At 44.3% G+C, this 26,776-nt stretch overlaps 1 protein-coding gene across 1 annotated transcript in view; it reads left to right on the top strand.

The window, feature by feature from the left end:
* Window positions 1-26,776, top strand: part of LOC148507789 (cell adhesion molecule CEACAM1-like) — a 57,380-nt gene that overhangs the window by 7,515 nt on the left and 23,089 nt on the right. Inside the window, exon 3 of the mRNA XM_088445583.1 lies at window positions 14,427-14,711. Coding sequence (XP_088301709.1) covers window positions 14,427-14,711 — 285 coding nt within the window. The remainder of the gene's footprint in view (window positions 1-14,426; window positions 14,712-26,776) is intronic.

Genomic DNA, 26,776 nt, shown 5'->3' with positions numbered 1-26,776 from the left:
GAATATAACTATTTGGGAAAGTAGATAATTTTTAAGACCTGTCCTGCCTAAATAAGAAAATGGCAAATGGTCCCAACCTCTAATATCATCCTGTAATTGTTTAATGGCCAGGCCAGTATTCAGAGTATATAATTTAGCCATATTCTTAGGTAGATGGATGCCTAAATATAGCATGCCTTTATGCATCCATTGGAAGGACTAGGCTGAAAGACAGTGCTGATGTGTACCAAGACATATAGCAACAGATTTGGAAGGGTTAATACAGAATCACGAGATGTGGCCATAACTACGTCCCCTAAATCTCCTAAATACAACAAAAGGTCATCAGCGAATGCAGAGACTTTAATCTCACTGCAACATGATGATGTGTAGGGTTAAGAAGGTGACAAGGGTTAGTGAGATTGTAGGTAGCTGTTAGTGTAGGAATGGATTTCCTGGGGCAGGAGACCGCATCTAGCGGAGTTGAAAATCGGTCTATCAGCCAGCCTGCCACAACATTAAAGTCACTGTGCATGATAATATTTGCACAATGAAGTAGAAGTTGAGTAATACAGTAGATTGGAAAAAAGAGTCTATATCAGTTTTTGCAGCAAATATATTCACTATAGTATAATGGACTTGAAAGATATCAACCACCAAGATAATACATCTGCCATTGTGATCAATTTGTTGATCTACAGTACTATAGCATTGAGGAGATAGCAATAGAAGAGAATGGCCACATCTCAAAATTTGGAGTGATATAGGGCATAGATGCAAGAGTCAATTCAAGGGGCTCTGAGTATTGAGGAAAAAGTGACCAATGATTCTCCTGTAGGAATACAATATATGGTCAAAATCTCTTAACATTTGAAATCGCCTTCCTGCATTTCACTGGTGCCAACTGACCACCAACATTCCAAGAAACAACCTTCCGGTAGACTGGGTGTCTATCAGAGGCAGCGAGAATAGACTGAGAAGATGACATGGTTATCACATAATACCTGCCAAGACCCTGCAGACATTGGTCAAGGAAGAAAAAGGTGAAAATAATAAAAGAAAGAAATACACGCCACTTAGAAAAAGTAGAATTGTCCTTCAAAGATGGAATAGAGGAAAACTGATAACTAGGGGAGGCAGGCCAGCTAAAGTGAAAGTAACACAAAGGTACAAAGTACAAAGGAAATAGCATAAAGGGAAAATGTTGCTTTATCAAGATAAACAAAGCATAACACAGATACACGTAAAATACATAAAATATTGTCTTGCTTCGAACCAACATTTTCATACATTTTCTAAATCATAATAAACTGAGGCTGGCTCTGTCCAAGTGGAGCACATCGAGCCAAAAACTCATACAATGAAACAATTAGAACAAACCCAAGAAAATTAATAAAGGAGAATAAAAGTAATAAGTAAATAAAAAAAATAATTCAAAATAAATAAAAAAAAACCTAGTGAAGAATTAGTAAATAAAAATGTACAGGGGATCCCACATTAGGGAGAAAGGGTAGTGTCTTGGAGTTATCCATGACTCCTTCCTCTCCTTCAAGCCACACATTCAGTACATTTTGCAGTCCTGCCATTTACATCGCAGAAGTATCTCCAGGTTCTGACAATTTTACACCCTAGAGGCAATTAAGACCCGCATCCACTTTCTAGTCCTCTCTAGACTAGAGTACTGTAACCTCCTCTTGTCGGGCCTCTCTGTCTCTCTACTCCAATCTGTCCTCAATGCTGCTGCCCAGGTCGTCTTCCTCTCCACACATACTGTATCTGCCTCCGCTCTCCTACAGGCACTACACTGGCTCCCCTTCCCCATCAAAACCCAATTTAAATACATGCACTCACAGCCCTCACCCAATTCTCTTCTATTTACAGCTCTAACCTCATCTCCCTTTATACACCCACCCACTTTGCTTTACAAATGATTGCCAACTCTTCTCCCAACTGATTATTTCTCTCCACTCCCACCTCCAAGAGTTTGCCTGTGCTTCTCCCTGCCACTGGAACTTTCTCACTCTCTTTAGCAGACTCTCCAACTCTCTAAAAAGCTTCATACAGGCTCTAAAGACCCACTTCTATATCAAAACATTTGAACTCTCATCCTAACCCATGCTCCTTGCTCATCCTAAATCCATGCTCCTTGCTTACTGGGTCTGATTCAGAAATGTACACAAACCTGATGGTTTGCATACATCTCCGACGGTTCTGGGTCTGCGCAGGCGCAGTGCATGTGCAGAACGGGTTATGCGCATGTGCAGAATGAGTCAAGCATACTCATTTGCAAACCCCCCCTTAGCCACAGCATGATTGACAAGCTGCAGCATGTGGGGGCAGGGTGGGGGCATGTGCAGATTGGGTCATGCATGCTCATTCATAGACCCCCCCCTTTACTTTTTGCGAAGGGCACCAGTTTGGATATTCTAAAAACTGATAATCCTGTTGATTGGTTGTTCAAGATTGAGAGCAGTGTGAACTTATTTAATGCCAATTTAATTGTGTTTAAAAAGAACAAATATAATAGTGTAAAAGAGGACTACAAAAAGTTACGTTTACAGTTGTTTGCATGGAGGAGAATCAAGAACTGGTTGGAGGGGTGGTAATAGATTTAGGAGAATTGTGTTGATAAATTATTTTCTGATATTGACACACATACGTCAGCTAGTGACTCTGATCACTCCCAAACGTGGCCCCCTTTTTTAAAGATGTTGGTGACCAGGAGCAAACGCAAAGATTTAAAAGGTAAAGGCCCTGTAAAAGGGGAGCTAGTAGAAGTTTCCACAAGTGCAAATATGGGAACAAAGAACATAAGGAAGTAGTTATTTTTAATTAATTTATCAATCCTCTCAATCTACTTCAGCAGAAATGGCAGTTTTATCAAAGGGCCTTTCCTTTGTTAAAATTTACAAACAACATGCCTTTGGTTTGCGGTTGAACTGTATCGTTTTCATCATTCCCTCAAACTGAAAGACCATTTTGCTAAACATAAACAGACATCTGTTATTGATGAGAGCTTTAAACCTAAAAGTACCTTTGATCCTCCAGTCTCCAAGGCATTGATAAAAACTTTTATCAAATTGGTAAAACATGATACTTTATCAATTATTAATAATCAAAAAGTTTCTTATTTTAATCTAACTAAATGAAAATCAGGCACTTAACTCTTTAAAAAACTGAGATCATTATGCATCCTTCTGACAAAGAGGGCAATATAGTCCTCTTGAATAGACTGGATTACAGTATATACAGGAATTTAAGAGGCAGCTGTCAGATGACAAGTGTTATAAGGTACTTACTTATCCTACATATGTGTATAAAAAAGAAATTGATGCCATTAGACTAGGTCTTTTGAATGATTGGATTGATAAGATGACTGCACAATTCCTTACACAAACACATCCAAGGATTATACCACTCATTTATATGTTTCCTAAAGTGCACAAGATACTAATCAAGCCCCTTGGGAGGCCCATAATATCATCTTGTGATTCTTTATACCAACCTTTGTCCAAATATATTCATTTCTGGTTGCAGCCTGCAGTCCAGAACACAGATTTTATTAACAAACTTGATGCTTTGGACCTTTTACCTGAACACAGCTTACTTTTTACATTGAATATGAAGTTTATATCTGAACAATGAACATTTTGACGGCAATGAACCTGACAGGAGTTTGATTATTGATAGTCCACACTACAAGTTTCCTAATGTTGAGTTTTTGTTACTTCTAATTGATATTGTTTTGTGTAAGATTTATTTCTATTTAAACATTCTTTGTTTCTGCTGTTTCTGCAGAGGGACTGCGATGGGGTCTAACATGGCCCCACTTTATGCAAATTTATTTCATGCATATGTATGAAAAGTAGAGATGTGCGCTGACCCTCGTGTTTTTGTTTTGGATCTCCCCTGGTTGTGGATCTGAATCTGGTTTTGGATTTTTTTCCTTGATTTGTTTTCGTTTTGATTTTGGATCTGGATCTTTTTCTTAAAAAATTAAAAAAACAGCTAAAATCACATAAAATGGGTCTTTTTTTGTTCCTACAGTATTAATAACCTCAATAACATTTATTTCCACTCGTTCTAGTAAATTTTGGTTACCTCATAGCTCACAATATTGATTTTTTTTTCATCTAGTTAAAGGGCCAAAAGGTTGCATCCAGCTTGCTGGCTCAAAACTGATTAATATAATTATTAATAGAGTTGAGGACTGTGCAAAGATGATGGTTGGGATACCCTTGAGAATTGAAGGCACGGGCCTTCATAGAGGGCAAGGAAGTTGAAGGCCTTGCATTATCAAGATAACTTCTGGAGGCAGCTACAACATGTGGTTCTTGGCCTTGCTCTCCTGTCATGTGACAGCCCTCGATATTTTTTGCGGTCTTGAAGCAGTGTCACAAGCACCAATAGTGCAGCCAAGGTGTGGTTACAAAATTCACACACGTGCAGTTGTGCGCACACAGAAAAAAAATATACAAAAGACACTATTTTTTGGGAGGGGGTCCAGAACTTGGGCCCAGAGCACAGATTGGTGATGACTGGAGTTGGGCAGCACTAGGTTGCGTTGCTGTATCTTGTGTGGCTAAGCCTAACATGCACACACACAGAAAATAAATAGACAAAAGACACTATGTTTGGGGGGGTGGTTTCGGGTCCAGAACTTGGACCTAGAGCACAGATTGATGATGACTGGAGTCGGGCAGCACTAGGTTGCAACTTGCATTGCTGGCTGGATCTTGTGCGGTACTGCGGTTAAGCCTAACATGCACGCACACACAGACACTTTTATTTTTTTGTTTTTAGCATGACTGGAGTTGGGCTGGATCTTGTGCGGTACTGCAGTTAAGCCTAACACGCACGCACATACACACACACATACACACAGCAAAATATAAATGACACTTTGATTGAATTTTTTTTTTATTATATATATTTTTTTTGGAGTCCAGAACTTGGGCCCAGATGGACACAGCACAAGCCCAGATGTATGTGCAGTTCTACACCAGCCCACATGGACACAGCACAAATGAAAAACAGCAGCCCAGAACACAGCTGATAGCACAGATGGATCAGCAGACAGCACAGTGACAGTGACAGCACCATGACCAGAGACCAGAATGGATCAGCAGTCACCAGCCCAGGACACAGCAGATAGCACCAGCACCTCTCCCAGCCCTACACTACCCACCCTCCCTGTTCAGTCTCCATAGCCGGAGTGAAATGGCGTCCATTGCGTGGTCCCTTATATACTACAGTGATCATAGAGATGAAAGCTCGTGAACCACAAGATTTAATCTCTATGGTTTTGCCTCGATTTGAGAGATCCGAGTAAGGCGGGAAACTCTGAGCCTGCTTGGATCCGACTCGGTTATGCTAAATTCGGGTGGGTTCGGATCTCTGGAATCTGAACCCGCTCATCTCTAATGAAAAGCAGCATATTAGAGTTTATTTATTTTTATGTTCACTACATTAATGACTTTTTGTGGCGTGGGCTGAAGGTGTTGAACTCTTGACACTGAGAACTGATTATCCACTAAAATCTTTAGAAAAGTAACAGACAAAAATACCTTAGCAATGGCAGACAGCTTCCATCCTGCATCTCTGAAATGAGAACTGCCTGTCTCACAATTGCTGAGAGCATTGCAGATTGCATCTGATCCTCCTGATTTACCTTAAGCTCTACCAGAGATGGGCAATAGATCAGGAACATGAAATGAATGAATGAGGCAATTGCTAAGTGAATGTCTATCAATTGTAAACATGTCCCTTGTAATAAGGAGAGAAACAATAAAGAGAACCAGATGGTCTTTACCTCCAAGTACTCCATTGCTTCCAGACACATATGTAATACAGTACTACAGCCCGGGCACATACAGTATTACAGTCTGATGAGGTAATTAGGCCTCTTTGCCAAGAGAGACCACTGTTCTGTTATAAAAGAAGTAGTAATATCAAAGATGTGGTTGCTAAATCAGATATAGGACCCATCAGGACCAAAAGTTGTTTACAACCGTAGAATGGAGTTTTAGAATGTCATGGGTGTGTCAGCTGTCAGTTTTTACACCCTGGTAACTCCTTCATTGATCCTAACAAGGTTACCCGATATGTCATCCAACATCAATTAGATTGTGACAGTAGTTTTGTTGTTTACCTGCAACCTACTATATGTTGGTAAGACTATGCGAGCTCTAAACGATAAGATTGCAGTGCTTCGCTTATCTATTAAGAAAGCCCTTATTTCAGTGCAATTAAATACATCACCTGTTGTGAGACACTTTGCGTTGCACAAACATGCCATTAATGACTTCCAATGTCTGCCTATTGATTGCATCCCCACCCTTAGACGTGGTGGAGATCATAACAAGCTGCTTTTGCAGAGAGTGTTTTTGGATTGTCTGAACACTGTTGTACCCAATGGGCACAATGAGAGTCAATATCTAAACTGCTATCTGTGATTTTTTTTATTTCCATACCAGTGCCCTCCTTCAATATAAACATTTACTGTTTTCAAATATTTATTTTTTATGAATTGTGTGTAGGTTTATTCTGCTTAAACACCATCAATACCTACTTTTTGTACTTTAGCACTATTATCTAGCCTGTGAATTTTAAGAACACTGGCATCAATTAGGTTATTTGGACCATCAAATATGTTATGCTTTTCTTCGGTTGCCTTGTTACCACCATGGCACTTCCGGTCCCAGGAACCGCAGCTATACCCATTGTCACTGTTTTTGTATACACCGGTTGCTGAGGTGGTCAATGTCCGCTCTTTGTATTGGTTGTTTGGTTACCACAGAGATACTCTCGGTTTCCGGAGCCACAGCTATCTATATTGCTAGGGTAGTGGATAGATACCCTTCCGTAGATGTACCCTGACATCATCAGTTACTGTCCAACATCATTCCCTACTATCCACGAGGACATAGAGGGGGAATATAATCTTGCCCAAAGCGTGGCGAGCGAACAAGTTTCTTCATTTGGTGGCCTTTATGGGCAAGGAATCGCACTTCATCCCTCGATCCACGTCATTTCCAGGTACACATACTGAAGGGGATCTATACACCACAATATTGCTAGTGTGTCTATATGTGCTGGCAGCTTAGGTAAACCAATGATGTTACGTCCACCCGGACGGTCAGCGGTTTCTGGCATTTCAGTATTGTTGTCATGCCAATGTGATGCTACTTCTGGCCATGGATTTCCCGGTCTTGGTGCTGATAGCGCGACTTTGCAGGTGAGTAGGATTCTCTTTTATTTGGGCAGGTATACACTGTATATGGTGTTTAAGGTTGTCCTGTCATTAGACCATGAGGAAGGTGCGGTGGTTGCATCGAAACAACTGTCAGGCTGAGGGCTGATTAATTAATCTGAGGATGATGGACTGATTGTATTTGACCACCCTAACTACTGTTTGCTAAGTATTCATTGTATTGATGGCATCATACTCCTGTTTGTAAATCTTTTTCTGCATAAACTTGAATGCAAAGGCTTTTTGTTGACTTCTGCCAATACATTATGTGCCCTGCACTCCTGTGACTGAGTAGTGTAGTGTGTGCAGCTAGATTTGCACTGCATATTTAACTGTGCATGTTCTATGCAATATGCTGAGCAACTCATTTGTACAGATTTTTCTGTTTTTAAATTGTATTTAATAAATATTTTATTTTAGTCACCATACCTTTGTAATTGGCTTTATTGAGTGGATAGAGGCCCTGATTCAGAGCCGGATGCTCTGACAGAGCACTCGCTCTGAATCAGGGCTGTCCTTCTTGTTTTTTCAGAGCGGCCTCCCGGCCGCTCTCATAGCTGTGGGTGACCACCCACAGCTATAGCGAGTGGCCAGGAAGATGGTTGCGATGGTCAAGACCATCGCAACCATCGGGCTTGCGACGAGACCTTTGTGGTAGGGTCTCGTTGCCGCAAGCCCCAGAGAGCATTCGCCTCTAACATAGCTGAAAGCACTCCCACTGACATCACTTGTGATGTCAGTGGGGATGGCCCCAGATGGTAGGCGTTCCCATGGGCCATGGGCATGCGCACTGGGCCACGATCGACCCGCTTGCTAGCGCATAGCGCTCGCGAGCGGGTCTGAATCAGGCCCACATTGCGATGGTGGCACTGGAAACCCCCAATTGTTTGATGAATTGTTTATGAATATATTTGATGTTTTCTTTAGGCACAATTGCACTTTGGAATCATAGGTTCACACAAGGTTGCACCTTATTATTATTTAATAAAATAATTGTTTATTTATTAATATATATATATTTTTTTAAACACTACACCTAGTATAGGCACCTACTCTTAAATGTATAAAACTTTTTTCCTCCCCAAAAAAATAATTGTGGTCATAGTTTTGGTCATATAATATAGTTTTGGTTATATTATGTAAATACTGTAGGATCTATTTAACTCTTATTCAGTATGACTTTATCAACAAGTCTGTTAATTAGAGATGTGTGCCCGAACATTTGGTTCTAATTAGTCATCCAGTTTTGGTTTTGCCAAAACGCCATGACTGGTTTGGGTTTTGGATTTAGAGTAATACTGTAGAGTCCTAGACTATTATTAACCTCAATAACATTCATTTACAGTCATTCCCACCCAATTTTGACCACCTCACAGCTCACAATATTGTTCACCAATATAGGCCAAGGGCTGGCTGGCTAAACTAAGCAACGGAGAAGTGGCACAAATACATGGCAGTTATTTCTGTTTAAAAATGCTTTGCAAAGTATTAATGTATTAGCAATAAACAATCAAACTAACTCACAAGTACTTTCAATAGAATATAATTTCTCTAACGTAGAAGTAGTAGCAGTGCTCGAAGTGTGCCGGTATACAACGGTATGTTATACCGGCACTGACCAGCCAGCCGCCGAGAGGCATATGGAGAAGGCAACGGCGCTGCTTTCTCCATATGCTGGGCACCCGCTGTGTTACCAGCAGGCGCCTGGCGGATGGCTCCCTCCATGCAGCTGGAGGACGTAGCTCACAGCTGAGCTCCACCTTCCGGCTCCCGCAGAGGGTCATGACGTCTCTCCCTCTCCCACAGTGCAGAGTGAGGAGCTGTCGGATGGTGGCTGGTGCAGAAGCGGGGCTTCAGGTGAGTATGTATTTGTGTGTTTCTGTCAGTGTGTGTTTATGTGTGAGGGGCTCTACTACAAGGGATACGACTAGGCACTACAAGGGGCACTACTACTACTACTGTGGGCACTACTACTACTGTGGGCACTACAACTACCACTGTGGGCACTAATACTATGGGCACTACTACAAGAGGCACTACTACTACTACTGTGGGCACTAATACTATGGGCACTACAAGGGACACTACTATTACTACTGTGGGCACTACTACTGTGGGCACTACTACTACTACTGTGGGCACTAATACTATGGGCACTACAAGGGACACTACTACTAAGGGCACTACTACTGAGGACACTACTACTATGGGCACTACTACTACTGTGGGCACTACTACTGTAAGCACTACTACAAGGGGCACTATTATTGTGGCCAATGTATTGGGGGCACCATTACTCTTGTGGGCAATGAATAGGGGGCACTACTACAAGGGCACTACTACTGTGGGCAATATAAAGGGGGCACTATTACAAGAGGCACTACTACTTGGGGCAATGTATAGTGGGCACTACTACTATTGTGGGCAATGTATAGGGGGCACTACTAGAAAGGGCACTACTACTGTGGGCAATGTATAAAGGGAACTACTACTAAGGGCAATGTATAGAGGGCACTAATACAAGGAGCTCTACTACTGTGGGCAATGTATAAAGGGCACTACTACTGTTGGCAATGTATAAAGGGAACTACTACTGTGGGCATTTTATAGGGGGCACTACTATCATGGGCATTGCATAGGGAGCACTACTACTGTGTGCATTGTATAAGGGCACATCTACTGTGGGCATAGCATAAAGGACATTACTACTGTGGGCATTGTATAGGGGGCACTACTATTGGCATAATGTGTATAAGTGGCATATGTGTATAAGTGCTCTGAATCAAGGCCGTCCCTGCTCCTTTTTGGAGCGGCCTCCTGGCCGCTCGCATAGCTGTGGGTGACCACCCACAGTTATAGTGAGCGGCCAAAATGATGGTCGCGATGGTCAAGACCATCGGGCTTGCGATGAGCCCCCGCTGTAGGGTCTCGCTGCCGCAAGCCCTGGAGTGCTTTTGGCTCTATCAGAGCCAAAATCACTCCCACTGACATCACTAGTGATGTCAGTGGGGCCGGCCCCAGACGGTAGGTGTTCCCATGGGAACGCCTCCGTCTGGACAGCCAAGCCCCCAGCACGCCCACCAAAGGGGGTGTGCTGTCAATCACCATCGACAGCACGCCCCCTTTGGTGCGAGACCTACAACGACGGCTTGGCCAGTTGTTATTCCGGTCTCACGCATGCGCACGACGGAGCTGCCTCCGTCGTGCGCATGCGCACTTGGGCAACATTGACCCGCTCGCGAGCGCTCAGCGCTCGCGAGCGGGTCTGAATCAGGCCCACAGTGTAGGTTACAGCGCAGGTCGTATACAGTGCAGGACGGATACAGTGCGGGTTAGATACAGTGCAGGATATAGTGTGGTTCGAGTACAGTGCGGGATGGGTACAGTGCAGGTCGGATACAGAGCGGGTCGGATACAGTGCAGGTCGGATACAGAGTGGATTACAGTACAGGACAAATACAGTGCAGGTTGGATACACCGTGACAGAGGGTGCCGGCGTTGTCCTCAGTGCGGGGGTACCGGCGGTGTCAGCAGTGCAGGGTGGTGGCATTGTCGGCAGTGCGGGAGTGCCGATAGTGCCCTCAGTGTGGGAGTGCTGGCGGTGTCAGCAGTGCAGGGGTGCCGTCGGTGTCTTCAGTACGGAGGTGTCGGCAGTGTGGGGCTGCCGGCGGTGTTATCTGTGCTGGGATGCCAGTGGTGTCGGCGGTGGGGGGGTGGGGTGCCAGTTGTCTCGACATTGCAGAGCCAGCTGCAGTGTCTTAAAAAAGGAGAAGGTCTGTATGACCTACAAGGATTGTGGAGCACTCTTATAGCCAATAAAAATATAGTGTTGCATAAAACATAACCTTTATCACTTCAAAGAAACATTTAAATTGACTTACAGCAAAAATCTGAGACAAAAAGTTCAAGGTGTGGATGATACATAAAAGTGGAATGAGGGCTCATCCCTCTTGGGGCGGCGAAATATGACAAACAATTATTTCTTGAAACATATAAACAATTACAGACAAAAACACATATAACAAAAGGACAATTTCTTAAAATACACCCAGGATCAAAATAATACAAACTTTTTATCACTGCATCAAGAAAAAATTTTGCTCTGTGTTACTAGCACTCCATGTAGTTGAAAACGTCAGTTGCACCATGTATTACCATATAGTAAAGAAGGATGAAAGTCAGGGAATTGAAGAACACTAAGTTCTGCTGCTCCCCATCTTACCTGAGGCATAGGGTGGGGAGTGAGAGACCAGTGGACCTGATTCAGCCAGGATCGCAGTTGCAAACCGGGAGGAGGTCGCAGGCTGGGATCACCATCGTGACCATCCGTTGTTGATGGTCACAATGGTGGACGGTGCTGGGCGGCCTCAGCTTACTCAGGCTGGCCGGCTTGCAAGCCCAGCAGACTGCGTACGTCCACACAGTCCCTGGGCTGGCCACTCCCAAAAAAGGGGACGTGAACCCCCCGTTTCCCGGGAACTCCAGCCAATCCCGCCCCCACACCTTCCATTAAATGCCTCTGTCAATCCGAGGCATTCAAGGGCTAGCATGCGTCTATGCAGGACCCATTTTGCACACTCGCAGAATGGGTCCTGCGCAGGCGCAGATTAATCGTGAATCAGCGTTCAGCAATGCACTTTCGTGCCCTACTGAATCAGACCAAATATCGTCTCCCTGTTACAGTCGTTAGTTTCTACATTTTATTGTCTTGCCTAAAAGGTATAGTACAACAAATGAGGGGACTACAGGACTGTAGACAGGAAACGATAGGAGTATAAAGGTAAGGAGAATCAAAAATCACAAAGTACCGCTTGGTTTAATATAGGATAATTCTGTTTTATTGGTACATGTTGTTCCAAGACTAGAAGATGCTGTTTTAGATACCTATATGATATACTATTTATTTTATATTGTTTATAGCACAGTAAACATTCTTAGTTAGAAAAGTGCAAATGTGTATAAATTATAGCAGCAGACAACAGTAAACAATCAGTATTCGGTAATTAGCAGCTCCAAGAGGGATGAGCATTCAGTACACTTTTATGTATCATCCACACCTTGAACCTTTTGTTTCAGATGTTTGGCCCTCATTCAGAGCCGTACGCTCTGAGCAGAGCGCACGCTCTGAATGAGGGCCGCCCTCCATAAAAATGGAGCGTCCTCCTGGACGCTCGTATAGCTGTGGGTCACCACCCACAGCCTATACGAGCGTGCAGTTTGATGGCCGCGATGGTCTTGACCATCGCGACCATCGAAACTGCGAGCCGGAGCCTGCGGTTGAGGTTTTCAACCGCAAGCCCCGAAGTGATTTTGGCTCTATCAGAGCCAAAATCACTCCCACTGACATCACTAGTGATGTCAGTGGGCCGGCTTCTGACGGGAGGTGTTCCCGTGGGAACGCCCCGTCAGGGAGGCACGCCCACCAAAGGGGGCGTGCTGTCAATCAACATCGACAGCACGCCCCCTTTGATCAGACACAACGAGCGAAGGAAAGTCCTTCGCTCGTCGCGTCTGGCGCATGCGCACGACGGAGCTCCCACCGTCGTGCGCATGCGCAGAGCACAACATCGACCCACTGGCGAGCGGACAGCCGCTTGCGAGTGGGTCTGAATCAGGCCCTTTGTTCTGTAAGTCAATTAAAATGTTTCTTTGAAGTAATAAAGGTTATGTTTTATGCAATACTATATTCTTATTGGCCATAAGAGTGCTCCACTATAGAGTCCTTGTAGGTCATACAGACCTCCTTTTTGAAACTACAGTACTGTCTTTTACGCTGAGTCGCACCACCGCGATTTCCAGATATATCCAAATTGTTTAAAGAACAGAGGAAATACGTGGAGACAGCATTCCCTACTTAAATATTCTAACTTTTTCGATATGCAAATAGTAGTTCTGTCTGTGCGGTGGGTTTCTTCCTTCTCTTTCTTCCTTTTCCCTTATTTAATATTAGGCTGCGGTGTCGGCAGTGCAGAAGTGCTGGTAGTGTTCTCAGCACGAGGGTGCCAGCAGTGTAAAAGTGCCGGCAGTGTCCTCAGTGCAGGAGTGCTGGTGGTGTAGGAAGTGGGGGGTGCCGACGGTGTTCTTAGTGAGGAGTTGCCTGCGGTGTTGGCAGTGCAGAGGTGCTGGCAGTGTACTCCGTGAGTTGCCGGCGGTGTCAGCTGGCAGTGTTCTCCGTGAGGAGTTGCTGGCAGTGTCGGCAGTGCGGAGGTAGCATCTGTATTCTCAGTGCAGGAGTGCTGGTGGTGTCAGCAGTGCAGGAGTGCCGGTAGTGTTCTCAACGCGGGGGTGCCAGCGGTGTTGGCAGTGCTGCGGTGTCCTCAGTGAGGAGGTGCCAGTGGTGTCGGCATTGCGGGGGTGCCAGCAGTGTTCTCCATGAGGAGTTGGCGGCAGTGTCGGCAGTGCAGGGTGCCGGCGGTGTTCTATGTGCAGGAGTTGCCGGTGGTGTCAGCAATGCTGGGGTGCCAGCACTGTGGGGATGCCTGCGGTGTCAACACTGCGGGTGGCGGTGTCCTTGGTGAGGGCCGCCATCTTGCGTCCATCTTCCCCATTAAAGTCTATGGGGAAGCACTGATTGGCTGAGAGCCGTGACAGTTGGCTCTCTCAGAGAATCAGCGGTCAGCCCATTGATTTCAATGGGACATTTTAAATTGGCGCCAGTGCCAAAACCGCAAGATCCGACAGCTAGGGATCCGAGGCAGGCAGGTAGATCGGAGCTGCGGCTCGGATCGCCTCGGATCCCGGAAGTTTGGGTGTGTTCAGATTCCAAGGAATCCGAACCGCTCATCTCTACTGTTAATATAATTATACCGAATCGAATTTAAAGAGCTCTTATTTACAATTTGATCAATTACAAAATCAACAATTTTGGGGACATTTTTGGAAAACAATATTAGCCAGTTAAGTGGTTAATGAGGGTGAAGGTTAATGAAGGTGAAGTTGTGTGTACATAGGATGGTTTTTGGCTTCCCTGGCAACATAGAATGTAATAGGTACTGTATATAGTCAAGTAATAAAAAATATTTCTAGGACAGTTTTGAAACCTATATTACAATTAGATATAGATATAAATATTGCACAATATTATGCATTATTATAAATGGGAGCTTACAAAGTTCCATACTCAATAAGGAGCTAATACACTTGGTTTCACATGCCCATTAATTTGCTACATTGTACTTTTTCTTTCGGTCCTCAGGTCTGCTCCTTACACCAACTCTGCTTCTCTCCTCCTCGATCCGCCCGGTGAATGGTACCACCCTGAACCTGAGATGTAATGCAGGAAGCCAGACTGTCCACCAAATCTATTTCTATCGCAATGAACAGATCATGTTGTGCAATGCGGCCCATCTGACCTGCAATGCATCCAGTGCATATCTTTACTTCAATCCCATTATGGACATCGATAGCGGAAGTTACAGTTGTGTCATCCAGAATCCAGTAAGCGCAAACAGCAGTGCTCTTGTAAGCTTGAATGTTGCAGGTGAGAACAAAAGCAGAACCATTTGAATATGCTGATATAAAGTCACAGGGCCTGAAGATGCTACCTTTCCCCACAATTGTGTCCAAGGGCCTGATTAAGAGATGTACACAAACCCAAATGGACAGACAGCGCAGGCGCAATTTGAATATGGCGCCGGTCGCGGGCAAATCGGAGCTTGCGGACAGGAGCCGCCACAATCAGGAGCCGCCACTGGCTGCCGGACTGCCTGCTCTGATTGCCTCGCGACCGTGTGCGCTGTCTCTCCATGTCTGCCTGCCGGTGCGCCAGCTGTACTCAGCTGGTGGGCCGGCACCAAATCAACACCACTGCCAACCGGGCCCCACTCAGGGGCCTTGACAGGACCGGACCACCTTTTGTGCATGACTGGGTGCAGGGGGAGCAGAGGCAGCTCGGGCACCATAGCAGCTTCAGCCCTTGCACCCACGGTAGTTACGCCACTGTTTGCATGCATGTGAGCACACAGCGGGGTCCTTATCAGGATGAATATAATGGGGTTATAGGCGAGGATAATGTACACAAATAAAGGCTGCAGGTGGATTTCAGGGTCCAGTCTTCAACCCGGACAGCGCCGGGTATCCCAGCTAGTTAAGTTATAAAGCCTAGTGCAATAGTTGTGAAATTCCCTAACAGTTCATGTTTTCCAGACCACCTGCCCATCCATTCAGTGGGCGTATTATAGGGGTGACACGGACGTGTCATTGCAAGCTACTGCATTCCAACACACAGCCGCAGACATAGGTGGCCATGGTCAGACGGAGATACTGCACCTGCCATAGGGCTGTTGCAAGTTTTAATGGTGCGACCGATGGTGGCATATAAGGATGGACCTTTTGTGGAAGGCAAAGTGTCGTGACCACTTTCATGGTGTATCTCAGCCTGTGACTGCAATCCCGTACGCAGTAAGAACAGCTCCGGCATCCAGCAACGGCTGCAATTCTGCGCAACCATAGGGTTACTCAGAAGTCAGATAATCGACTGATCTGCGTCCCATTATGCGTCAATCGCTTGGATTTTTGAAGCTGACAGTGGATGTCTCAATACAAATCTCTGTATCAATCCCAGTGCTTACTGATCCCCAGAGTCTTCCTCTCAGGATAGCTTGGCTGTCAAACATCTAAAGGGGAAAATGCTGTTAAACCCCCGAAACAGGGGTTTTATCGTATTTTCCATATGTACTAAGCATCAGAATGCAATGCATTCCGGTGCTTTGTGCCGGTGGGTAACGCCACCTTCAGGTGGCATTACCCAATAGAAGTCTAGGAGCTTCTTACTGTGACGCTTACTGAGAGGCATCCAATCGGAACCCTCCTATTAACCCCCCGCATCCTTCTACACATGCACAGAAGGACACCAGGGGGACTTCTGGGTGTTAAAGGACAGCTTATCGGGAGAGCTGTCCTTTGCAATGTAAATCGCATTTCTAGGTACATACCGCGGTAATCAATTGCGGTATGTACCTGAAGAAAGGTGGGATGTACCGCATTGCGGATGCTATGCTTAGTACATCCCGCCCAAAAGGTAGGTCAATCTTTAAAGGAATGATAACATCAGTTTAAATGGCAATTACCAAAGGTAACTTGAATGGTAACTATAACTATCTGACAGATAGAAGGTACTCTAGTCTTACTCAAAGGCACTTTCTGTCAGGATGATACTCTCAAATAGGCCTTTCACCGGGACTGATGTCTACCAAATGGTGGTCAATCAAGTAGGCATGTATTTATATTTACCAATTAAGTGTGATGGAGATGGACCCATATACATTCTATGTGGACTATGGAAACTACACAGTTGACATTCCAAGAGGTCCATTCTTGTCAATAATCTAGCCCCACAGCCTTGTGTAGGGGTCAGGCAGAACTCCAACAGCTGGTAGCCCCAGGAAAGAGGAGTGGGTGGGGTTCAATGTCTGTTTTTATTAAATTATTTATAAACATGTTAATAAACAAAGCACCGGGCATAGGGACTGATTCATTACAGATGGCGGGCACCGGGCATGGGGACTGATTCATTGCAGGTGGTGGGCATTGGGCATGGGATTGATTCATTACAGGTGGTAGGCATCTGGCATGGGGAATGATTCATAACAGATGACGAATGCGCCTGCAAATGTCTTTCCTTACTGAAGGGTCACATTAATAGCATTGGCCTTTGGAAGAGAAGTGTGTTTTTTACTGCACTCCGAACAATGTAATAAATCTTCACACACAAAGTGTGACTTCACTGTTTACCAAATATAAGGAAGTGCTTTACAGAACATGTTGCATATATCCATGATATTTATGATCTATTGATCACTAAGAGGAACAAGTATTCACGCTGGATGGATCAAAAAAGAACAAGCTACATTTGTAACACCCAGATGAGGGTATACGGTTCTAGGACTGTTGTGTTGAGGTGATTCCTTACCGAATAACACTGTCTCCGGATTACCTTGGGTTCTTGAACTCGTCCGAAAGGAAAGTATTAGATACAGACAATAAGAAGCACTCACAAAAAGTATGTATTAAATAACACTGAAATATTAAAAGACAATTCTGCACATTAACCCTACATTAAACATTTACAATATATAGGCATTGACACTCTTTAAAACGAATAAAGTACACTCTGATCCATTTCTTTTATTAACACTGGAACTCAGGAACTTCTGTCTCGGCTGATGAGAAAAGGGGTTAAGCATTAGGCATACAATAAGGAAATGCTAACGTATATCAACAATAATGGATTAATAAATTGCTCTATTATTTTGTGCACAAATTAAACTAGTGTTCAGTTACTCCGGCATGCCATCAACTAACTAGGGATGTACAATGCACTTTAAGTCTGGCCAGACCTTTTTTCGGTGGTGCACGTTAAAGCTTGTTTAAACCAGAAGGAAGGATTGCCTCCAAATTTTTACTTTACTATGCTGGAGCTAGTGGTTAAGGTTGTTCTGTTGCTTGTAAGATGCTAGCCCGGGCCTGTGCTGACGCTGAAGATACTCTATTTATGCAAGGTCCTGCACTGATGCTTTTTAAACAGTTACTTGCCGCTGTTATTAATGTTCACAATGTAATCCTCTCTGACTTCTCTAATATTGACAACTTGCCTGGGTACAATGTTTGACGCAACACTATCACTGCGGTAACTAAGCAACTGTAGCTGTTTAAGCCCAATTAGAGTTAGTTATAATTATTCAATCGCAATCTCTCCTGGCTAGTTTCCCTGCACCTGCATTAGGATTTCTCTGGTTGTATTTCAGTCAGCATGTCCTCTACTTAGCAACATATGATCCTAGCAGAAGTATTACCAGTACTGGCATTGTAGTTTTATACTAGCACTGCTGATAACTGTTGTACCTGATCTCTACTAGGTTATAGTAGGGGTTAATTTTAATATTATGAGTTCAGTCTGTAAACCCCAAACTAAACACTGGGGTAACTACAGTGTGTTAGCAACAATGGGAAACTGTGTTCCTCTATTTAATGGGCGCTAGAGTCACTGAGTGTCTGTCTGTGGGGATTGCAGTTGCTTTCTTACCCCTCCAGTATATTGGCTCCCAACCTTCAGCTCCTCTACATGCTCCGTCTGTCCAGCTCTGCCCAGGCTGCCACTCAGACTCCCAGCTCCAGTACCAGGAACAGCTCCCGCTCCTCCTAGCCAGCCCATGGCTATCAGTCACTTTGAGGGGGGAAGGCTGGTGGGTAGACCCTGCTGATGCTGCTTCCTCCCGGCAGTGTCCCTTGCAGTTCTCTGGCTACTCCGCACCTGGCTCTCCTTCTGGTGGCGATGACCCTCACCACCCAGCCTCCGGTAAGTGCGGCGCTCCTCACCCTGTCCTCTGGTGAGAAACGCTCTGTTCTCCCCCTCAGGTTAAACCAGCAGTCACGTGCGGGTCTGCTTCCCGCCGACCGCATGAGCCGCTCTATTTACAGGCCACTTCTGTAAGTCTAAGGGGGGGAAGGATTCCCCTCTGTAGCAGCTGGACTGTCCTGTATTTGGCCACGTGCCCACTGACTCTCTGTGTCCAGAGTGGGCAGCAGGCTCCATTGTCTCTCCATGGGGGGGGGCACACACAAATAAACAGGGCACATTTATCTAGAGGCACTGTATATAAACCTATCAAACAGCACATGAATTTAATAAGCAAGGCACATACATGTATATATGTCTGGCATACTTTATACTAAACCTGTGTACATATAGGAACTGGCCAATAAACTTTCAGGGGTACCACACATTTATGGGCCATCCAGTGTTTGAAGGAAGTACAGTGAGTACAGATAAATAGTGATCATCAAATGCATACCTCCCAAAAATCCCGATTTTGGCAAGACAGTCCTGCTTTTCGTCCATAGTGTCCTGCAATGGGGTATTGGGAGGCACCCCTCACCCGCTGCTCTGCTTAGCAAGTGGAGAATAGATACCACGAGCATGCACATGGCCTCTATTTACTGGAGTGAGGGAATGGAGGCATGCCCTGTCGGTCCCGGAGCACTGGACAGGCCTCCAGCATGACGAAAATTGGGGCATGTCTCTCGAGGACTGCATTCCCCATGAGACCAGGCCATTGCAGTAAGGCCATGGCCACTTTTACCGAGTACGAGCACTGTGTGGTCTGTGCATTTGCAATGAAGTTTGTAAACAGACATACATTGATGCAACATTGGTCACACCACCACCATTTGCGCTAGCCTAGGGCCTACTGTTGCTACTCTCCTCAAAACCAACAAAACGTGGCCTCTGAAGCATTGTATTTGCAATTGTGAAGGCAGTAGGGCAGTCCCCTAACATGCCTATGAAACACCCACTTTTTGCGATCAATTTACGTAAGCTCCCAGTCTCCACCCTGATACTCCAAGGATACACAATTCTCTTCTGAAATGTTAGCAATTCCATTCGCAACTTCAAATGGCATAGGGTACTTGGGTTCATGCGTGCGCAGTACAGGATTTCTGAACCTTTTGCGCATGTGCACTAGTAAAATATTGCTCAACAGCAGGAACATCATCATAGTGTCCATTTCTGAATAGGGGCCTAAGAGTTCACGGGTCTTGTGTGCTATGTGCCACCCCCATACCTCTTACAATGAGCCTGCCCATGCGGCGCCCCAATTCCCTATGCTCATAATGCTGTGCCATGTTTCCAGTGATAAATTTGTAAAGATGGCGCATATGCAGAAGAGAGCAAAGACTGGCACAGTACCAGAGTCTTTGTTAGCTTCTGTGTGGTGCCATCTTTTTGGATATTGTTGGTAGAGAGGGCTCTGTGCGCTCTCTTTCCTTTAGCCTCCAGGCAATAGGACCCAGAGCAGCAGGAGGTGCAACCTCTGACCAGCCAACATGCGCTACTGCACATGCACAGTTCTCCACGCATCTTTCTCCTTACAGCGTCCTGTGGATAGAACATGCCCCTGAGTGTCTCCACATAATGGAGACTGCATACAAGCGTCCTGAGACCCCAAATAGCACTGTGTCACCACCGTTATTTATATTAGCCATCCAGCTGTCACCACTGCATAAGTGTCATAGTGTGTGCACATAGGTGCACCACAAGTACTAGCAATAATCTATATGCTCCTAGCTGCAACTGGATATTCTTGCACTTGCAACCTGTACCGGCTGCATACTGTTTGTCCCTGTTTTTTCCTGCACCTATTTCTACTGGTTAAGAAACCATTTCCTGGTTAAGTTTATCTGCCCTGTGGACTGACTCCAACGGATACCAGTGCTACCTACAACCATAAGAGAATCGGCCAATAAATATTTAATTAGAAAGATGGCTCCACAGGATGAGCATAGGAAACCAGGACTCCCTATAGGCAGGCATAGTGTTTGGTCCTGGGTGCAGTGTCCCCCTGGACCTATGGGCTCATGTGCCTTGCATAACCGAAACTCATGATAGATATGCCACGGATATAATAGCACTCTGGTTTCTTTAGATGTATAGAAGAACAGAGACTGGTCTGTGACTAGCTATGTCTGTTGGCCATGGATGGCGATCCACATCCCAAATTTAAGCTAATCTATAACATATTTATAAAATATTTAAATTTAGTACTTATTTAGAGTCATTTACCAAGAGCAATGCTCAAAACAATTGTCCCCTGTCTGTATGTTGCAGTATGTCATGCGCAAACACCACTGTGCCCACCTACAACATGCATAGATATGACCAATAAAATCTGTTGGTCCAGCATTGTGTATCTATCTGTGCTTTCAAACAGCAGAGTTCTAGTACACTTGTGCAATGTAATGCTTAATAACGTATTGTTTTTCTATTTGGCAACATGTGAGGAAGTCTGTGGACATAACTCATATTTTTGCATAATGTCAATTCACTAGGAAACAGTAGGCTTATTTCAGAGATGGGCACAGTTGCATTTGCTATAGCAGCCACTGTTGGTCCAGCGGGTGTGAAAATATGCAAATACTAATCACAGTCTTCCCCTTGTGCACCAGCGTGCGAGGCAAAGTACAAGCGCTGAGATGTCCACTTCCCAGCATCCATGCAACTGGTGATTGTAAACACTCCATCATCTGCCCGCTCCATCTCAGGCTATTCCTCTGAAGCAGTTGCGGATTTTACCTAGGGGCTGCATCCGCCCCAGGCACGCCATTGCACACCTTGATTAGCGCATGCCTGGTAACGGTTGCTAAAAAAAAAAAAAGTTCAACAGCGTAACCATCTACAATGCAGCCATCTCTGAATCAGGCCCAGTGACATCATTGAGGCCTGGGACCACATGAGTGCATATCTAAAATCGCACTCATATGGATGTGTCCCTATTTGCGTGCTTATTTACAACAGAAGGAGGGAAAGAATTGTCCTTTATGGATGCACTTATATTAAAATATAACTTTTATTATTGGCTTATTAAAAATCCATAAATTCAAAATTTAAACAGTTAAATATAAAAGAGAGTATATGTGTGTTTAAAAAGAGAAATTAGTGTAATGAAAATTAATCGGGCCGTTCCGGGGTCTTATAGTTACCTAATAATGTTTGTAACTTGGTGTGATACTGATGTTCTTACTGACTTTACTGAACAATAAATGAATCCCCCAAATACCAACGTGTGAATCTCTATTCTTCAAAGTATTTGTTCATGGGACCATGGTACAAATCGCATCTGAAATATTACATTCAGTGGTAATGAAGGTATCTTGTGTGGAGAAAATATACAAGAACTATGGACACAAAGGGGCAAATGTGATAGGGTGAGCAGTTAGAAAATGTGAGTTTAGCAGTAACCTCTCACGAAAACTCAAAACTCAAAAAACTGTCACGATTTAAACTCTCATCCAGATGTTTTCTCATTTTGAAGATAAAACTCGACCAATGTGAGAGGTTACTGCTAAACTCTTATATTTTTTAAAATCTCACCCTATTCCATTTGTTCCACACTAGTGATTATAATGAGGGTTACTTTGTATCCTTAACCTCCTAAACTGAAACACATCCCTATATTCATTTGTTATCAGGTAAATATCTCCCTGAGAAGAGAATCTCCACATCTATACTTCATCCACCAGTTGTGAGGAGCTCAACTCATTCTGAGTTATGAGACTCTATTAATTATATTATGATTTGTGATACATGTAAAGAAAGCAGCACTGACTTTTGTAATAGACAACGGATTTTCATAATTGAATAATACATTTCCTATGATTTGCAATATGTATATGATTCTAATATAAGATAACTTGTAATTACATTTAGCCATGAGTAAGGATTGAGCTCCTCACAACTGGTGGATGAAGTATAGATGTGGAGACTCTTTTCTCAGGGAGATATTTACCTGATAACAAATGAATATAGGGATGAGTTTCAGTTTGGGAGGTTAAGGATACAATTTAACCCTCATTATAACCACTAGTGTGGAACTTCAATTTGAACACTTTGGGACATATACAATTGGGCGCAAGGTTTAGCAAGGTTAAAAACCTCACGCCCAGTTTTGGATTACCGCGAGTATACGTACTCCTGATACCCACTGTATCCAATTAAAAAAAGTGGTTGTGCGAATTTCAGAGCTGAAAACCCTGCAGCGTGTAAAAAAAAAAAAGACCCTTACCTGCCCGGAGGTCTTCGGTGGTTTCTGTGGCTGCTGGTGACCTCCGGGCAGGTAAGGGTCATCTTGTCACTGGGGAGGGGTCTGCTGGGAGTCCTGGGGGCTGCTGGGAGGCACCGGGGGCTGCAGGGAGGCACAAGGGCCGCTGGTAGATGTAGTTCTCTTACACTGTGGGGGTCACACTCATACACACACACACTCACTCATACACACGTACAAACACTCTCACACACTGACACACTCACTCTGCTGCAGGAGACCAGCTCCAGACACTTGATGCAGAAGACACCGCTTCGGAAGGTAAGTCATCAAGGACTAATTACTGTAAGCTAATTGTAAACTTCCATATGTTAATTAATCCTCGGGGGGGGGGGGGTGCCGTCGGGGCCCCAGAGCAAGTCCCGCTGATTTTTCCTAAAATTAATGATTTTAGGAAATATCAGACTTGCTCTGGAGGTGCGAGAAAAAATCCTCCCAGTGCTCAAAACCTAAAAAGCCCGCACCTAATTGAATAGCAAAAATCCCGCACTTACAGGAATAACCCAGCAGGATTTTTGCTATTCTCATACCTAATTGAATATGCCCCTTCGTGTCCACTCTATACTTGTATATTTTCTCCACACAACATACCTTCATTACCACTGAATGTAATATTTCAGATGCGATTTGTACCATAGTCCCAAGAACAGATACTTTGAAGAACAGAGATTCATACATTGGTATTTGGGGAATTCATTTACAGAATGAGTCTCCCGTATCCAAATATTCCGAAATACAGAATTTTATTTAGCATGACTGAGATAGTAAAACCTTTGCTTTATGATGGTTCAATGTACAAAAACTTTGCTTAAGGTATAAAATGATTACAAATATTCTATCAAATTACCTTCAGGCCGTGTGTATAAGGTGTATATAATACATACATGCATTCTGTGTTTAGATTTGGGTCCCATTCCCAAGATCTCTCATTATGGTATGCAAATATTCCGATATCCAAAATACCCCTGGTCCCAAGCATTTTGGATATGGGAGGCTCAACCTGTATTGTTAAGTAAGTCTGTTTATCATCTGGAAAACTCAAGAACATCAGTATCAGGCAACGTTACAAACATTATCAGGACACATATGAGTTCCAAGCAGCCCGGTTGATTTTTTATCACACTAATATCTCTCTTTAAACAGACATATGGCACGTATTCAATTTGAGGCGAAAAGTCCAGACTTTTCGCCTTCTGGACTTTTCGCCTTCTTCGCATGTTTTCCAGGTGGAAAAGTATCGCGCTCGTGCCTGCTATTCCCCGTATTCAATTCCAAAGTAGGTCGAAATCGGGAACTGGCGAAACTTTGAACAGCAATGAAATACGGGAATTTTCGGGAAATAATTGTAGGACCCCCCTAAAGATGTCCAGACCTGGGGGATCACTATGGGTACCCCCATTTTTGCCTGGAAAAGAAAGTCAGGTTTTTAAATAGCCGCGGCAGGTGTTTTTTTCCCAACATTGAAGAAGTGTTGCAAAAGAGCGCTTAGCTTTTTTTTTTTTTTTTTTTAAATGTTCCCATCAAATTTGGGGTACATGAAAATGGGTACTAGCATATTTATAAGTCCCTAAACTAATTTTTACAAAATTCTGCAAAAAAGCACCTGCCGCTAATAGCCTATTCTAGAAACCATCAGCCGCATACTTGCAGAATACCCATGACCCTATTTCACTATTTTTAAACACTGTTCCCCTATTTTTTTTTTTTACCCCCAAAATAATTTTTTTGCGGGTGTCCCTATTTTTATTTTTAATTTTTTTTTGCTCATTTCTTTTTAAGGGGACATTCCCAAGGGTGCAGGCTATTTTTTTTAAGCCTGCACCCCTAAACCCCAATTCTGCACTTTTTTTCGCCTGCTAAAGGCTGGCGAATATTTATCCCCGTTTTTTTACATTGACTTTTCGCACCGGCGAAAAGTCAATGTAATTGAATATGGGGATAATTGAAATAGGCGAAAATGACGTCATCGACGATAAATTATCGCCGATTCCGACATTTTGCCTCTAAATGAATACGGACCATATACTCTCTTTTATATTTCACTGTTTCAATTTTGCGTATGACTGCTCATGGGCTGCCTAGTGCATCTGCTTTTACAATTTATGCCATTTGAAAATGTGCATCATTAAATAGGTAAAAACATTACTTTACTGCCTTGTCTAATAACATTCCAGTGCCGCCCCTTCACTAATTATGACTTGTCTGTAAATCTTCACAATCACTGCTATGTTTAGCCTTACTTATGGGATAAATTGGGTGTGATAAGATCTGCCAACACCATAATGTCGACACTGGCAAAATGTTGACATTTTTGAAAATATCTACAGTCGGCACACATATATTAGCCTAATCCTAACCCTAACCGTAATTGCATGCGTTGACATTGTGACTGGCGACATTATGTCAGTGTCAACATTGCAAACATGTAAACATACTGTTTAGATATATTTAGACTAGGGGTGAGCGGGTTCGGATTTCTGAAATCCGAACCCCCCCGAGCCCCCCCGATCCGAGTCCAATCCGAGTCAGGCTCGACTTTTCCCGCCTGACTCGGATCTGAAATCGAGGCAAAACGTCATCATCCCGCCTTCCGAGTCTCGCGGGTTTTGGATCCTATATAATGTACCCGCGTCGGCGCCATTTTCTCACTCGGCTGTGGACAGTGAAGAGAGAGGGTGGGAGTTAGGGCTGGCTGGGCTGTGTAGTGTAGTGTAGTGTAGTGCAGAGTAGTGTTGTGCTGTGCTGTGCTGCGCTGCGCTGTGCTGCTGTTGTCCACTACTTCAAAGTCCATAGGGGCTGGCTGTGTTGTGCTGTGCTGCTGTTGTTAATAGGGGCTGTGTCCACTACTTCAAAGTCCATAGGGGCTGGCTGGACTGTGTTGTGCAGTCAGTTCTCCATAGGGGCTGTGTCCACTCCAAAGTCCTGTGCAGTGTCCCAGTCCTAAAGGGGTGCTGTAGTGTTGTCCAGGGGGTGCACTGTCCATCAGGGGTGCTCCCCCCAAGTGCTAAAAAAATTATATATTTTCTGTGTTTGTGAATTGTGTGCGCAGTAGCCGCACGTGCATCAACAAAGTAGTGCCAAGCGTGCGCCTGTGTCATAAGTAAAGGGCCGGCTGGCTTGACCGTTAAAGGGTGCTGTAACCCCCAAAGTACACTCCAGTCCAAACCAAAAAAAAAATAATTTTCTGTGTTTGTGAATTGTGTGCGCAGTAGCCGCACGTGCATCAACAAAGTAGTGCCAAGCGTGCGCCTGTGTCATAAGTAAAGGGCCGGCTGGCTTGACCGTTAAAGGGTGCTGTAACCCCCAAAGTACACTCCAGTCCAAACAAAAAAAAAAATTATTTTCTGTGTTTGTGAATTGTGTGCGCAGTAGCCGCACGTGCATCAACAAAGTAGTGCCAAGCGTGCGCCTGTGTCATAAGTAAAGGGCCGGCTGGCTTGACCGTTAAGGGTGCTGTAACCCCCGAAAGTACACTCCAGTCCAAACCAAAAAAAATATTATTTTCTGTGTTTCTGAATTGTGTGCGCAGTAGCCGCACGTGCATCAACAAAGTAGTGCCAAGCGTGCGCCTGTGTCATAAGTAAAGGGCCGGCTGGCTTGACCGTTAAAGGGTGCTGTAACCCCCAAAGTACACTCCAGTCCAAACCAAAAAAAAAATTATTTTCTGTGTTTGTGAATTGTGTGCGCAGTAGCCGCACGTGCATCAACAAAGTAGTGCCAAGCGTGCGCCTGTGTCATAAGAAAAGGGCCGGCTGGCTTGACCGTTAAAGGGTGCTGTAACCCCCGAAAGTACACTCCAGTCCAAACCAAAAAAAAAATTATTTTCTGTGTTTGTGAATTGTGTGCGCAGTAGCCGCACGTGCATCAACAAAGTAGTGCCAAGCGTGCGCCTGTGTCATAAGTAAAGGGCCAGCTGGCTTGACCGTTAAGGGTGCTGTAACCCCCGAAA

This window comes from Taudactylus pleione, unplaced genomic scaffold (genome assembly GCF_031769625.1).
Source record: "Taudactylus pleione unplaced genomic scaffold, aTauple2 ptg000384l, whole genome shotgun sequence".
NCBI classification, from domain to species: domain Eukaryota; kingdom Metazoa; phylum Chordata; class Amphibia; order Anura; family Myobatrachidae; genus Taudactylus; species Taudactylus pleione.
The sequence above is the reverse complement of the archived record's forward strand: the minus strand, read 5'-3'. Positions and strand labels throughout refer to the sequence as shown.